General features: G+C 37.4%; 1 protein-coding gene across 1 annotated transcript; it reads left to right on the top strand.

The window, feature by feature from the left end:
* The first annotated feature begins 1,693 nt into the window (after positions 1-1,693).
* tsr1 (TSR1 ribosome maturation factor) lies at positions 1,694-13,093 on the top strand. Its single transcript, XM_059514316.1, has 15 exons — positions 1,694-1,859; positions 2,311-2,414; positions 2,508-2,736; positions 3,620-3,754; positions 3,871-4,319; positions 4,992-5,130; positions 7,563-7,747; positions 8,738-8,955; positions 9,857-10,016; positions 10,158-10,268; positions 11,223-11,355; positions 11,558-11,674; positions 11,772-11,912; positions 12,013-12,087; positions 12,797-13,093. Exons 1-15 carry the CDS (start codon positions 1,742-1,744, stop codon positions 12,973-12,975), a joined length of 2,493 nt encoding a protein of 830 aa, XP_059370299.1. The 5' UTR covers positions 1,694-1,741; the 3' UTR covers positions 12,976-13,093.
* The last annotated feature ends 2,433 nt before the right edge of the window (positions 13,094-15,526 follow it).

The raw sequence follows: 15,526 nt of genomic DNA, 5'->3' as shown, positions 1-15,526 counted from the left end.
GGGAGTATCTTTGAAGTATTTTGGATATTTACCGATTATGATGATCATGATACTCCCATATGCTAAACTAACAAATGCCTTACAAATCATATGTTGCTGCAGCTGTCTCCTCAAAAAATCCCTAAATTATCCTGATGATTTTTTTTTCTGTGCCTGAAGTATGAAGTTTGAAAACCCACCAGTACTCACACAGATGGACTTGAAGATAACTAGGACAAGTAGAGCAGAAGTCATACAAATCAAATGAACAGGATTACAGCTCGCCTCTGTTGTAAGCATACAGTAATCTCAGACTTACACATTTCACCACAGTTTAAACATAAAAATGTATAGAGCTGTAGGTTTTCTGGGTATTGCTTAATATTGGTTATCATCATTGTTATGGATCACAAAGAGGTTAAAGCTGATCCCTGGGCAAAATTATTACAGTGATGTCAACAAGCCTGCAAGCAACCAATTGGTAAACAGAGCAGAGAGAACCAGCTCTGGGTTGGTTCTGAAGCAGCTGTGTCTCCCAGCCAATGAGAATGCAGGATGCTGTCACTGTATCCAGGGAACAGAGGGTTTTGAGACTTATGGAGCCTGTTTTATGAATGGGATTTAAAGAGCCATGCTTCATCCTGTTGATGTCATTAGAGAGACATGGTGGTGTGTTATAGTGATTCAACATAAAACAACAAAGAAATTCTCTAGAGACTAAATGACCCATTTGACTTCATAAGGCTTATACACTTTGAATGAACTCTTGGTGTTTATCAGATGCTTAGAGATGGTATTAAAAGGGCTTTTTATTTTTGTGCTGAGAATGATTTATGATTTCCTATATGGAAAATCTATTTATAAAATAGGTGATTACTATATGTTGATGACACTATTATTTCTTTTCTTGTTTCATGGTGTTTTATGATGATATAAAACAAAAATAGAACCCACAAGCATGATTCAGAAACCATGATGAAATGAAATTGCCCAGGAAAAGATAAGAAAAAAAAGAAAACTCATGAGACAAGCTATGTCCTGCACAGATGGTAATGATAAATTAATGTATGCTTTAGCACACTTTATTTCCAAAGAAAAAGGGGGAATTTAGATTTACAGGGTTTTCAGACTTATATTTATAGTTTAATGAAATGAGAAAAAAGAAAAAAATGATCAGCATATAATGCTAGATTTGAACCAGCATGTGCATAAAATTGGGCACTAACCACTACACCCCAGCTCTGACACCTTGCAGATATATTTAATGATGTAAACAATGTGTGTGCATCTATGTTCGAGTACAAACAATGCAAACATATCCAGAGTATTTTAAAGATTTCTTATAATGCTACCATAATGGTGCATACTAACAATTGTCATTAAATACCTTACAAATTTGTTACAATATAAATATTAATAACAAATAAAAACATTATTTTTTCCCCCCCACAATATTGCATTTTTATTTTAAAAAATAATAAAGTAATAATGCTAAAAATCTAAGTAGTCATAAAAATAAGTTCTCCTTTAAACTAAATTTTGCGAGTAAAACTGTTAATTGATAGATTTCATGTCATAAGATTCACTAAAGGTTTTGGTAAATGAGATGAAAAGCCCTGAAACCCTTCTGTCTGAGGATGATGCAGCGGAACAACAGTAGGTGGCACGCGCGCACTTTATTACTCAGTGACGATTCTGCAGAAGGAAAATCAGGCGCGTGGAGATGACGTCATTAAAGTTTACATGTGCGGCATGACAGAAAATGGCTGCAGGAGGCGAGCAGCAGCAGGCGCACAGGCCTGGAGCTCTTAAACAGAAAAACAAACAGCACAAGCATGGAAAACACCGAACTAAAGGCGAGATCGGGCGGGAGAACAAGGGTATGTCTGATGAGTTTATCAAAAAATACACACGCGGGAACCGTCACGTGGGCAGAGCCTGTCTGACTGAACACGTGTTTAAAGACCCGAGACGTGATCAGTGAGACTTTATTAAAGTTTTTCTGTGCATACAGTTTATACGTTTAACTTTAGCTCTGCTGACAAAATCCAGCCTAGATGATTGATGTTGTTAACTGATTTAAGCTGAACAGCTCAAAAGTGCTCAAAGCGTCATCAAAATCAGCCTGACCCGATTGAGAGACCAACTTAGTCTGGTTTAAGATGTTTTTTTTTTTTTTTTTTTTTTTTCATCATCATCGGCTATAAAGGTTTCTCATAGACACTATTCTTAGATACAAATTCTGTTTAGTTTCGTGTCAATCATAAATAGCATACATATTTGTGCATTGCTAAGTGTGAGACAATAAACGTGACTATGCATCGTAAATAGGTAGAGTTGCTGTCATGGCTCTCACCAAGAAACAGAGAAGAGAGATGAGGAAAATGGACCGTAGAAACAAAGCCAACCAGCTGCGACGCAACAAAAAAGACTCGGTAAATAAAGTAAACATTAGTCTTCAACAGGGTTTACAGACTGGAGATTAGCTGACTAACTCGTCTCTTTTTGGGTGTTGATGATGGTGACAGGTGCTGACAGAGAAAAGGAAGCTGGGCAGCAGGGATGGACCCCCTCATCTTGTGGCAGTCATAGCCCTTCACGCAGGTGTGGATGCCGGGGCTGTCACAAAAATACTGAGAGGTGAAGGAGTTGGTGGTGTTGTACATGAAGCTCAAGGAGTCACTGGGGCCAAGGACAGTTTTGGTCTCATTCTCCCCCGCTTTAAACAGAGATTCATTTTCTACAGGCCAGACACAGGTAAATAAATGCCAATGATGCACAATGGAATTTCAACCATCTGACACTTTAATCTCATTACTCCAGTCTTCAGTGCCACATGATCCTTCAGATATCATTGTAATATGCTGATTTGGTGCTCAAGAAACTATTATTATTATTATCAGTGTTGAGAACACTTGTGCTGCTCAGTATATTTGTAGAATCCACGATTCGTGAAGTCTTTTGCAGAAATATTAAAATCACAACTGTCACTTTTGATCAGTTTAATAAGATTTTGACTATCTTCCAAAAAGGTGTAGACATTTGACACAAATGTATAAATTTAATTGCATTGCATTGAAATATAGTAATTATGACCAGACATCTTTTTCAGAACAGTTTTTTTCTCATGTGTAATATATTGAATAATATAATATTTTTAGTCGTTGAATAAAGTCACTAACAATTTTGTAAAATGATTTGCAAAAGCGTGCTTAATGTATTATATATCATAATACAATATAGGGATACTATATTGGTACTAAATCAGTTATCAGCTTGTATTATAGATTTGATAATTTTTTTGTTTAGGCTAATATTTGATATTGTTCATTATTCTCCTTATTGTGCATGCTGGTTTCCCCTTTATTTTAAAATTTGGATTGTCTTCATTGTCATCTTATTATAGTTTAATAACACCTTTAAACAGTTTTTAGCAGATCTAAAGATAAATTTAGTTTTAAATTCTTTTATTTTAAATGAATTTAGGCAAAGGTGTATAGAATTGTATTATTTTCTATTAATATCTGTATTGTATTTTCTGTTATGTTTTTCTCTGTAATTCAAGGGTAAGTTAAGAAGGCACACACTTTTTTGGGCTTTGATTAAAGGCTGTAAAAATCGTGTTTTTGACTCATTCCAGCTGACTTGCATGCCCTCCTGGATGTGGCAAAGATTGCAGACAGTTTGGTGTTTGTGTTGGAGTCGACTGAAGGTTGGGACAGCTATGGAGAATACTGCCTGTCCTGTCTCTTTGCACAGGGCTTGCCAAGTCATGGTAAAATATGTTTGGAAGTGATTAGTTATACAGTTTAGCAGTCGTTATGCACAGATATTCAACAGAATGTCCCAATTGGCCAATCAAAATCAATACTTTTCCTCTTTGCCCTGCAGCACTGGTGTGTCAGGGAGTGGCTGATCTAGTGGTGAAGAAACGCACTGAATCTCGGCGAGTGCTGTCCCGATTGGTAGAGTCTCATTTCCCAGATGCACGTCTCTTTCCTGTGGACAGTGAGCAGGATGCTACTCTATTGCTGAGGCACCTGTCAGGACAGAAGCAGAGGCGGTTGGGCTTCCGCTCTCGCCGCTCGCACCTGCTGGTTCAGAGAGCCACATATATACCAAACACCAGCCAGAATGGGACAGGGGGCCCAGCCACAGGGTTAGGGACCCTCTGTGTGTCAGGATATATTCGAGGCTCTCCTCTGCAAGTCAACAGGCTGGTGCATATCACAGGCCATGGTGACTTTCAGCTTAGCCAGATCGATGCTCCTGCAGATCCTCTACCCATCGTGACAGCAGCTCCTCGACCGGGGAAGCCAGGACGAGACGTCGAGATGATGGTTAGGAGGCTACTATTTTGTTGAAATAGGGGTTTATTGTCATTTATTTGTTCATCATTTCACAAGAGGATTTGGAACTTATCAATGTGCACCTTGTTCATTCATTTATTCATAAATTGCAAGTTTAACACTATACCGTAACCAGGCTCAACAAGTGGGAAAAGCACTGATTCTTAAACCCTTTGACTCCAAGGCCCCGTATTGTCCACAACAATATTTGAAGCCCACTGTCTTTTCAATTTAAAGACTTAATGATGCCCTTAATTTAAATGGTCCCCTTAATTAAGGGATTAATAAGAAGGATTTATTATTACAAGTGTGAAGATTTAATAAGGATTTTTAAAAATGTTTTATTCACAATTTGTAACTGACACAATATTTTAGAGCTTGGTTTAAGAAGAATAAAGTATACTCATTGTAAAAATGCCTATTGCAGTTTTAGAAATAACACTTTTATTATTAATTTTAATTCAGTTTAAATGGTTGATAGACAATCCCTCAGTGAAAACTCATTGGTCAGTTATATTATGGTTGACTGTAATGTTGTGCTATCATGTAGTATTTTTACTTTAATTGTGGACTGACTACTTCCATTTGTAGTACCTCACTGATTTATCGTATGTGTTTATTGGTTTATTTTTCTTTATCTTTGTCGTTGTACGTGTCCTGTAGGATGGTGGTGATGGGGATGTTCGGGTGTTGATGAAAGCAGACCCTGAGAAAAGGGAGAGCTTGCAGGCGGAGGCAGAAGTGGATCCCATGGATGGGGAGCAAACGTGGCCCACAGAAGCCGAGCTGGAGGAGGCAGAAGGTACTTTATCCTCCTGTTCAAACCAGGTGTATAATGATAATTCAAACTATTAAAAACATTTTGTTAAAAATGTTGCCTTTGTAATAAGTTTAACTGTAAGAAGTTGAAGTTCAAACTTATTTTCTGGAGAGTAATAAAAACTGAAATAAAAATAAATTGAAACATAATTAGTAATATTTAAGTAATATTAAAAATGAAAGAAAACTACAGTCATATAAAGAAACTAAAATTAAAATAAAAGCCAAAAACATAAAAATAAAAGCTAATTCAATTATACTGTTATTATATATGTTACAGTAAAGTAAAATTGCACACTGACAGTGTCAAATTGGATAGAAATACGTAACTATTTCTTTTTTTAATGTCCAGTTACCGCAATGCAATATTGCAGCATCTAGTATAAAAGGATATATCTGCTCCATCTCTAAAGAGATGATTTAGTCAAGTGTCATCAAGAGGGTAATATTAGTGCCAGTGGCTTCATTGTTCTACAACCCGAATTCCGGAAAAGTTGGGACGTTTTTTAAATTTTAATAAAATGAAAACTAAAGGAATTTCAAATCACATGAGCCAATATTTTATTCACAATAGAACATAGATAACGTAGCAAATGTTTAAACTGAGAAATTTTACACTTTTATCCACTTAATTAGCTCATTTAAAATTTAATGCCTGCTACAGGTCTCAAAAAAGTTGGCACGGGGGCAACAAATGGCTAAAAAAGCAAGCAGTTTTGAAAAGATTCAGCTGGGAGAACATCTAGTGATTAACTAAGTTAATTGATATCAGGTCTGTAACATGATTAGCTATAAAAGCTTTGTCTTAGAGAAGCAGAGTCTCTCAGAAGTAAAGATGGGCAGAGGCTTTCCAATCTGTGAAAGACTGCATAAAAAGATTGTGGAAAACTTTAATAACAATGTTCCTCAACGTCAAATTGCAAAGGCTTTGCAAATCTCATCATCTACAGTGCATAACATCATCAAAAGATTCAGAGAAACTGGAGAAATCTCTGTGTGTAAGGGACAAGGCCGGAGACCTTTATTGGATGCCCGTGGTCTTCGGGCTCTCAGACGACACTGCATCACTCATCGGCATGATTGTGTCAATGACATTACTAAATGGGCCCAGGAATACTTTCAGAAACCACTGTCGGTAAACACAATCCGCCGTGCCATCAGCAGATGCCAACTAAAGCTCTATCATGCAAAAAGGAAGCCATATGTGAACATGGTCCAGAAGCGCCGTCGTGTCCTGTGGGCCAAGGCTCATTTAAAATGGACTATTTCAAAGTGGAATAGTGTTTTATGGTCAGACGAGTCCAAATTTGACATTCTTGTTGGAAATCACGGACGCCGTGTCCTCCGGGCTAAAGAGGAGGGAGACCTTCCAGCATGTTATCAGCGTTCAGTTCAAAAGCCAGCATCTCTGATGGTATGGGGGTGCATAAGTGCATACGGTATGGGCAGCTTGCATGTTTTGGAAGGCTCTGTGAATGCTGAAAGGTATATAAAGGTTTTAGAGCAACATATGCTTCCCTCCAAACAACGTCTATTTCAGGGAAGGCCTTGTTTATTTCAGCAGGACAATGCAAAACCACATACTGCAGCTATAACAACAGCATGGCTTCGTCGTAGAAGAGTCCGGGTGCTAACCTGGCCTGCCTGCAGTCCAGATCTTTCACCTATAGAGAACATTTGGCGCATCATTAAACGAAAAATACGTCAAAGACGACCACAAACTCTTCAGCAGCTGGAAATCTATGTAAGGCAAGAATGGGACCAAATTCCAACAGCAAAACTCCAGCAACTCATAGCCTCAATGCCCAGACGTCTTCAAACTGTTTTGAAAAGAAAAGGAGATGCTACACCATGGTAAACATGCCCTGTCCCAACTATTTTGAGACCTGTAGCAGAAATCAAAATTGAAATGAGCTCATTTTGTGCATAAAATTGTAAACTTTCTCAGTTTAAACATTTGCTATGTTATCTATGTTCTATTGTGAATAAAATATTGGCTCATGTGATTTGAAAGTCTTTTAGTTTTCATTTTATTAAAATTTAAAAAACGTCCCAACTTTTCCGGAATTCGGGTTGTATATGATTTGTATCTGCCCATATTCAGGGTATAAATGATTGCATTCAGAGAAAGTTCAGATCATAATTTAATAACTTCTCATCTTGTTCATGATATGACGCATTATGCGCTACTGCAACTCATATACAAAGACTTTTCTCCTACAGAATATTTGTTCTTAGCTCAGGAAAATTTATGGATTTTCATCACAGAATGGCAATAGATCTCATTTGTGATCAGTGCAACCCACCAATAGCAGTAGGTGGCAACTAGTGACCTAAATGAATAGATCTAAAAAAATAAATAAACCTTTATATGGGCAATACTGACATTGATGTGATCCATTCATTTATATTCAGAGGCCAGAAAGAAAAGGAGAGTGATGAAAGTACCAAAGGGGATGTCTGACTACCAGGCCACATGGATCATTGATGATGCTGAGCAGGAGGAGGATGATAATGACATTGACAGCTGTGCTGATGATGATGATGAAGATGAAGATGGGATGATGGAAGATGAAATGGATGGTGATAATGAATCTCAGGTAGGTTTTTATTTTGACACCGGTTTTAGATGTGAATTTTCCATACCATACAAATTTCCAGTATTTTTGACTTGACGTGTATGACCCAGGTGAATTGTGTAAATCGGAAGGAAACAATTTCTGTTATTGTTTGGTGGAGGGGAGGGGGGTACATGTTTTCCTTGTTTTCGTCTTTAGCTGATCACATGCCTGATTGTAGGGTTCTTTTTATTCTATAAACAATGACACCCTGGGAAGAAAGCAGGTTTTGTTTTGTATATCTTTTGCTATGGCAACCTGCGAGGTGGCAGCAGAAGCGACCAATCAGTAGCAAGCTTGGCAAAAGCGGGTTAAACCCATAATGATTGAAGGTCTAAGTTAAGTAAAAAGGATGAAATGGAGGGTGGGCACGGCGCGGGGGGAACAGTGCATACGTGACTGTGCGCTTTGTGGTGGAGAGGCACTGTTTGTTTTCTCAGTGTCTGCTGCTTGGCCTTAGTGCCAGGCATCTCGACGCAACAATAGTGTTTGGAGAGGGAGTCCCGAGAGAAGCCTTCAGTCTTCCTGCTCTTTGGACAGAACTTCCTGTCGAGACTTTTGGAGGGGGCGGCCATTTATTTATACCAGCTGGGCTTGAAAGAACAAGGGGAAGCTTGACAAGTATGGAAGCTCTGGTCCATTTATTTTCTTTAATCATAATTAGCATGCGTTTGAAGTCTTGGGGCGCACCAAAGGAGACTTTTCAATGCAAGATGTTAACAATAGGGAAGTGGTACTACAGATGATTACAGAGATTATTTTTATTACTGCACCTGCGATTGTTCTGCAGGTTGACCCCACAGGGGGGTTAATGCACCCCAGCGGTATGTCTTGTCCTTTTTCCTCATCTTAGTCACTCTGCTGTCTGTTTAGTGGACTTCAAAGAAGTGGCGTGTTTTGTTTGGGTTTGCTAGACTCTACGTGGATGTATGTCTAGAGAAATGTTTTTACATGCTTCTCTTCCTCTCTAAGGATGCTGGGTCTGAATGCGCTTCTGAAGGAGGTGATGACGACGGGGAAGAAGAAGAAGAGGAGGAGGAGATTAGTTCCACCGGACCTGATCAGAAGTATGACGAAGGCTTGGACGAAGCCGAGGAGGGAGAGGGACTGAGGAGATACAGAGAGGCACGTGCCAATGAGTTGTTCCCTGATGAAGTCGACACTCCCCTAGATGTCCCAGCCAAGACACGGTAAGATGCAGGACAGTTCCAGCCTTGTACCTGTCCATGTTTGAGATATGAAAAGGAAACTTCAAATGAAAATGAAAAGTCTGTTTTATTTTATTCACCCTTATGTTTTTGTTTTTTCCAGGGAACACAAAAATGACTATGAATGAGATCTTTTCCATAGGATGACAGTTTACAGCCTTTAGCGATGAGCAGATGTTAAAATTAGCTGTTAATGATAACTGATAATTATTTGCATGTTAATGGCCAGTGTTAAAATTCAGTACTGTTTGGTAAAAAAAAAAAAAAAAAAAAAAAAGTTTTAATGTTCACTATGAAAATCTGGATGATTATTTGGATATCTCCTGTATGTTATCAAATAATAACAAATATAAAAAAATATATATATTATTTTGGTGTTTTTAAAGATTAAATGAGTTGATGTTAACCTAAATATAAAAAAAATATATTTAAATAAGCACAAATGAATAATATCCAGTATCGGTAACCCCAACTGTATTGGTTATTTTTAAATATAGCTTTTTATTACCATTCAAAAGATTTGGGTCAGTTTTTTCCATTCTTTGAAAGTCTTTTATGCCCACCAAGGTTGTATTTATTTGATCAAAAATACAATAAAACAGTATACAATTTAAAATAACTTTTTTTTTATGACAAAGCTGAATTTTCAGCAGCCGTTACTCCAGTCTTCAGTGTCACATGATCATTCAGAATTCATTCTAATATGCTGTTTTGATGCTCATGAAACATTTCTTATCAATCTTGTGCTGCAAAGAAATCTTTTGTAATATTCTAAATGTCACTTTCGATCAATTCAATGCATCCTTGCTAGAAAACGCCAAACTTTTGAATGGTTATTAGACTAGTGTATGTATCTGCTGAGTAGTCTGTTCTGTACGTCCAGGTTTCAGAAGTTCAGAGGTCTGAAGAGTTTCCGTTCCTCCCCGTGGGACCCCTTGGAGAATCTGCCTCTTGATTACTCGCGCATCTATCAGTTCCAGAACTTTGAGCGCATGCGCCGCCGAATACTAGCAGACATCGCTAGTGAGGAGGAAGGAGCAATGGTTTGTGTGGGGGGGAAAGGGAGTGAAAGGGATGTTGTTTAGAGAGTTCTCACGAATATCTTTGTTTTTGTCCCAGAAACTGTGGTGTTTCACTGTTTAACAAAGGAATTTATTTTGGAAATCCACTTTTTATTTTTGCAGGAAGGCTGGTACGTGACTCTTCATATTGTGGATGTTCCTCCCTCAGTAATGGAGAGCTTTCAAACCGGCAAACCATTAGTTCTAGTGTCCCTGCTGCCACATGAACAGAAGGTACTTACAGCTTAGAGGATCCTTGAATATTTTTATAAGTAATTATTAGGGGTGTAACGGTATGCAAAAATCACGGTTCGGTACGTACCTCGGTTTTAAAGTCACGGTACGGTTCATTTTCGGTACAGTAAGGGAAAGAAATGCAAACATTAAACTACAGGTTGTTTATTACTATAAACATTTTTTTAACAATTTGTTTACACTTTTAAAAAAAATACTTTTTAATAAAATATATAGAAAATAAAAAAAAGAATAAGAAATAAAATACTGCTGCAAAGTTCTCCACTAAATAAAATACTCTAACTCAAACCAATATCATACAATGAAAAATATAAATAAATAACTATGATTACAGTGCAGCATTACCAATTCCAGCTTGTAGGCCTGCTCATATTTAAAAAATATATATAACTTTTCCAAAGTGTAAAGTGCAGCATCAACAGTTTCAGTTTTTAGACCTGCTCAGATTTCCTTAATGCGTTGGACCGATCGGAATTAAGAGCAAAGGTCTGTTTAAATGCCGACGGGAGCTGCGTTTGAATTACAATCGTTTTTTTCCTAGTTGTAGTGATGTTCACACTTGCGTGATGCCTTTTGAAAACCTTAGGCCAGTGACACACTGGCACATTGCACCTGTCAAACATAGTCTATTTTTGCCGTCAATACTGTTGACGGTGTCCTTTATCAGTAGGCTTTATATTTATGCTCAACATGAAGTATAGATATTGTTGTCGTGAAGACAATTTCGGTACACACGTGCTCCGTACCGAAATGGTCCGGTGCGAATACACGTTCCGTTACACCCCTAGTAATTACTTAATATCACATAAAATTTTCCAAAAGGGTTAAATGTACTAGTGATGTTTGTGTTTTGAAATACAGTAGTACTGTTCAGTTTAAAGGCATTGTTTTCACAAATGATCATAGTGTGTATTGAAACTGTTTATTTTGTAGATGTCAGTGATGCATATGTTGGTGCGGCAGCACCCGAGCAACACAGAACCAGTGAAGTCTAAAGAAGACCTGGTGTTTCAGTGTGGTTTCAGACGCTTCAGAGCTTCAGCCATCTTCTCACAGCACACTTCTGGTAAGAAGAGAGCATCATGTTCTTCATATTTTTGTCTTTCATTATAGGACTATGGTTGATTTGTTTCTGAATAAGTCGTGTCGATCTAAAAATAAGATCTATTTAAACACTTTTTTTCTTTCTTTTTTTTTTTTACATGATATATCTCACAGGTTTAAGTCCTAATAACTGCCTTCAATGATATTAAATGTTTTATTTTTAGCTGATAAACACAAGATGGAGCGGTTTCTGCGTCCTGATGCTCCTACAGTGATGTCTGTCTATGCTCCCATTACCTTCCCCACCGCTGGTGTTCTGGTCTTCAAACAGAGAGACAATGGTGAGGAGAATCAAACAAAACATTTGAACTCAAAAAGAATACTGCCTTCACCAGTACAGCATGTGATTAAAGCCTTTTTGATTTACGTTTACCACAGGTATGCAGGACCTGGTGGCCACAGGTACTCTTTTGAGCTGTGATCCTCAGCGTGTGGTCTTGAAGAGAATTGTGCTGAGCGGACACCCTTTCAAAATCAATCGGCGCTCTGCTGTGGTCCGTTACATGTTCTTTAACAGAGGTGAGAAGGAAGGCGTTAGTCATTTCCTCTGTTTACATAGATGTGAGTGCAGAGATTGAACAATGATTGAGTGCTACATTAAAGCGTTTCTCTTTTGCAGATGATATTCTGTGGTTTAAGCCAGTAGAACTACGTACAAAATGGGGACGAAGAGGACACATCAAGGAAGCATTAGGTAAGAAAGGAAATATTGTGAAGAAAAACATTTAATGAACTGGCTATTAAGATTTTAATGCATATTAAACCCTTTAGATTTTTTTTTATAACTTTTATTTATCAATTGCAAAAGACAAACATGAAGTGCCTACAAGAATACAATGACTTTTTTTCGATTATTATTATTATTAATTGTTGATTATTTTTGATCTAGGATTATTATTATTATTTATAAAATAATTAAGTTCAATCATTATTATGAAGTCATAACATTTTACTAATAGTTACAAAATACTTTGGTGTATTAAATCAAGCGTTATTAGTAGTAGTTGTAGTAATATAATTGTATTATTAATTATAACATTATAACGGTTTAAAAAATAAATCAGAAAAATTGGATATTTATACAAAAGTAGTCTTGCTACGATTTGTTTCTTTTAAAATACATTGATCTTGCCATGAAAATAGCCATAGATCCTGGTATGGCAATAAAAATAAACGTGTAATAAATACAAAACTAATCAGTATTGTTTGTAAATAATACTGCTTAAACAATATTGGTAATTGTATATCAGATATACAAAAAAATAATATAAGGACTTTAAATGATTGTAACAAAATATACTAGCTGGTCTAGTTTTAAATTGGGGAGAAAAACAAAGTACATTCTTAAAAAAATGTGGAATGTTGGGTACCACTGACTCACTTTTATCTGTGTGCTTTTGCAGGTACTCACGGCCACATGAAGTGTGTATTTGACAATCAGCTGCGCTCTCAGGACACAGTGTTGATGAACCTGTACAAGAGGGTGTATCCACACTGGACCTACGACCCCTATGTCCCCGCCCCTCTGCCCTGGGTCAAGAGAGAGCCGCCACCGGCCCTCTGTGACATTGACATGGAGTAGAGGCAGGAAGTTAGGAACTGAATGCAGTGGAAGCATAACATGACAGTGACTGCCTGTTTCACAGGATACTCTGATATTGATTGTCTGTGCTCTAATTGACAATTAAATGTCTAGATATGATTTCTGTGCTTGTTTTAGTGTTCTTAAATCATTTTCCATCAAAAGATCCCTCCGTGGCCACTAGATGGCAAACACGTATTAGTGGAAATGGTTTCCTTTTACAGTCATGAAATGTCTTTTTGAGGCAATATGACAAGTCTGGGATGTTTTTAACCAGTGTCATTACAAACTTAATGGCATTGCTTATTTACAGCCTCAGGTTGACAAATCAACCCATGAAATAATTGTTAAAATACAAAAATTTTTTGTTAGTCACTAAACGCATGCTTGGCAGTGTTGCGGAGTAGCGCAGAACTAAATTCCAGCCGAAGCCTAAAAAATTTAACGAGGGAGGCAGTGGCGAAAACCCGCATCTAAACTCTCATTGTAAATACTGTCATTGCAATCTTTTATTTCTCATCATTTAGCTCAAACCAAACCTCACACTGGAATATTATCTCCCTCAAGTATGTCCTCAACAACAACTACAGCCCTTACTGTCCTCTGGCTGCCGTCGTTCAGAATCGCTGGCAACGGCGAGGGATGATTATCACTGGTGAGCGAATGCATAGCGATCATAATTTACGCTGCAATGCTGCCATATGCAGATGACAGTGAGGTTCTATAGGCCTAAATGGTGCAGATGGAGTGTGTATGTGCTCTGTCTGTGCTGTTATTCTCCTTCATTCCTGCTGACTCTTCCACCACTCCCTCTCCCTGGTGGTTCCCTGACCTGAAGCCCCCTTTTCACCACCATCTACACTCTCACACAGGGAGCGTGACCCTCCGTTGTTTTCTTGCCGGATCCCCAAATGCTTTACAGTTCTCTCTGTGCTCCCTCCCCTCGCTCTCTTTTGCTCTTCTGAGAAACAATGATTTATGAATTGTAATATTTATCATAAAACAGTGCTCTTGCATGCTTGCAGCTACATGATTCATCCCCAGGTTCTGTTGGGACCACACCGCAGACGCATGCCAATATGTCTGGGAAAAGAAAAGGTGAAGCTTTGGGCTCAAAAAAACACAACGTGATCCAAGAAACGCGGTATCAAAAGTTCAATATGTACATTTTTATCCTTCGCTGTGAATTTGATTATGGTGGAAAAAGTCAAATAATGATAAAACAATCGCGCTAGGGTAATACTTCTTTATTGCCTAGGGGTGCACTCGAAGCTCTGGACAGTTAAGTTGAGGCACTCCATTTATTCTCTCGTTCATTTTTTAAGCTGTAGTGCACCGGGGGCATTGAGCGGGGATGTGTTAAACACATCTTGTTTAAAGCTGAATGGGGTGTGGTATGCCTGGCCAAATGTTCATGATCTAGAGAGGAAATCTAATCCTCCCACGCTAGAGATTGTCCTTAAAGGAATATTCCGGGTTCAATACGAGTTAAGCTCAATCGACAGCGTTTGTGGTGTAATGTTGATTACCACAAAAAATTAATCTCTTCCCTCATCATTAAAAAAAAGCACAAATTTGGATCACAGTGAGGCACTTATGTAAGCGTATATGATGTAAAATGTTTAAAACCGCATTAAATATGTGCCAACATGATTTAAGTGTGACAAAATCTGTTTTGTGTTCAGTTCTATAGCGTTTTACATCTTTGTTGCCATGATGACAAAAAAAAAAAAAACGACCAACCTTAAAAAAATGACGATTCTACATTAAATCTGCTAAAAGTTGGCCCTGTTTAATAGTTAGTCCCCCACTGTAACTTTGATTTAAACACTATAATGTTACTATAATCACTTATATTTATTCTTCTGTTAAAACTAGATGTGTAAATTTGTACTTGACAATTTTAAGGTTGTTTTAGAGTCTTCATTATGTTATCATGGCAAATCCTGTTTAAACAACAAAAAAATCCAACAAAAATTGGCCCAATTTTCTTCTATTGATATAAACGCAAAGATGTGCATCTTATAATTTTAACACTAATTTTAACCAGTTGCTTTAGTTTTAACTAGTTGCTTATTGGCTGTTTATTAGTACTTCTAAATCACATACTCTGCATGACGATATTCTACATCCCTAATATCAAAACTTAACAACTACCTTACTAACTTAATAAGCTGCAAATTAGGAGTTTGAGGCAAAAGTCGTAGTTAATGGCATGTTAATAGTGAGAACTGGACCTTAAAATAAAATGTGACTAATCAGTCGTATTAATTCTATTAAAACTTGAGCTGTAAAGATGTTCTCATCCTTTTTTAGATTGTTTTAGGGTTGTTATGCTGTCATGGGGAATTTTACATTTAAATCCACCACACATTTAGATCATGTACTTTCATTAAAAAATACCCACTTTAGACTTTATTTAAAATGCAGAAATGTGAAGCTTATTATTTCATAAAATGACATATTAATTATTCTGTTAAAACTGAAGCGTTGTCATTTTAACAACAATTTCTGCACCTAAATCCACAAATAAATGGCTCTGTTTACTAAC

This window comes from Carassius carassius, chromosome 28, assembly GCF_963082965.1.
Source record: "Carassius carassius chromosome 28, fCarCar2.1, whole genome shotgun sequence".
In the NCBI taxonomy this organism is placed as follows: domain Eukaryota; kingdom Metazoa; phylum Chordata; class Actinopteri; order Cypriniformes; family Cyprinidae; genus Carassius; species Carassius carassius.
Note: the sequence above shows the minus strand (reverse complement) of the source record. Positions and strands in the feature narration are given on the sequence as shown.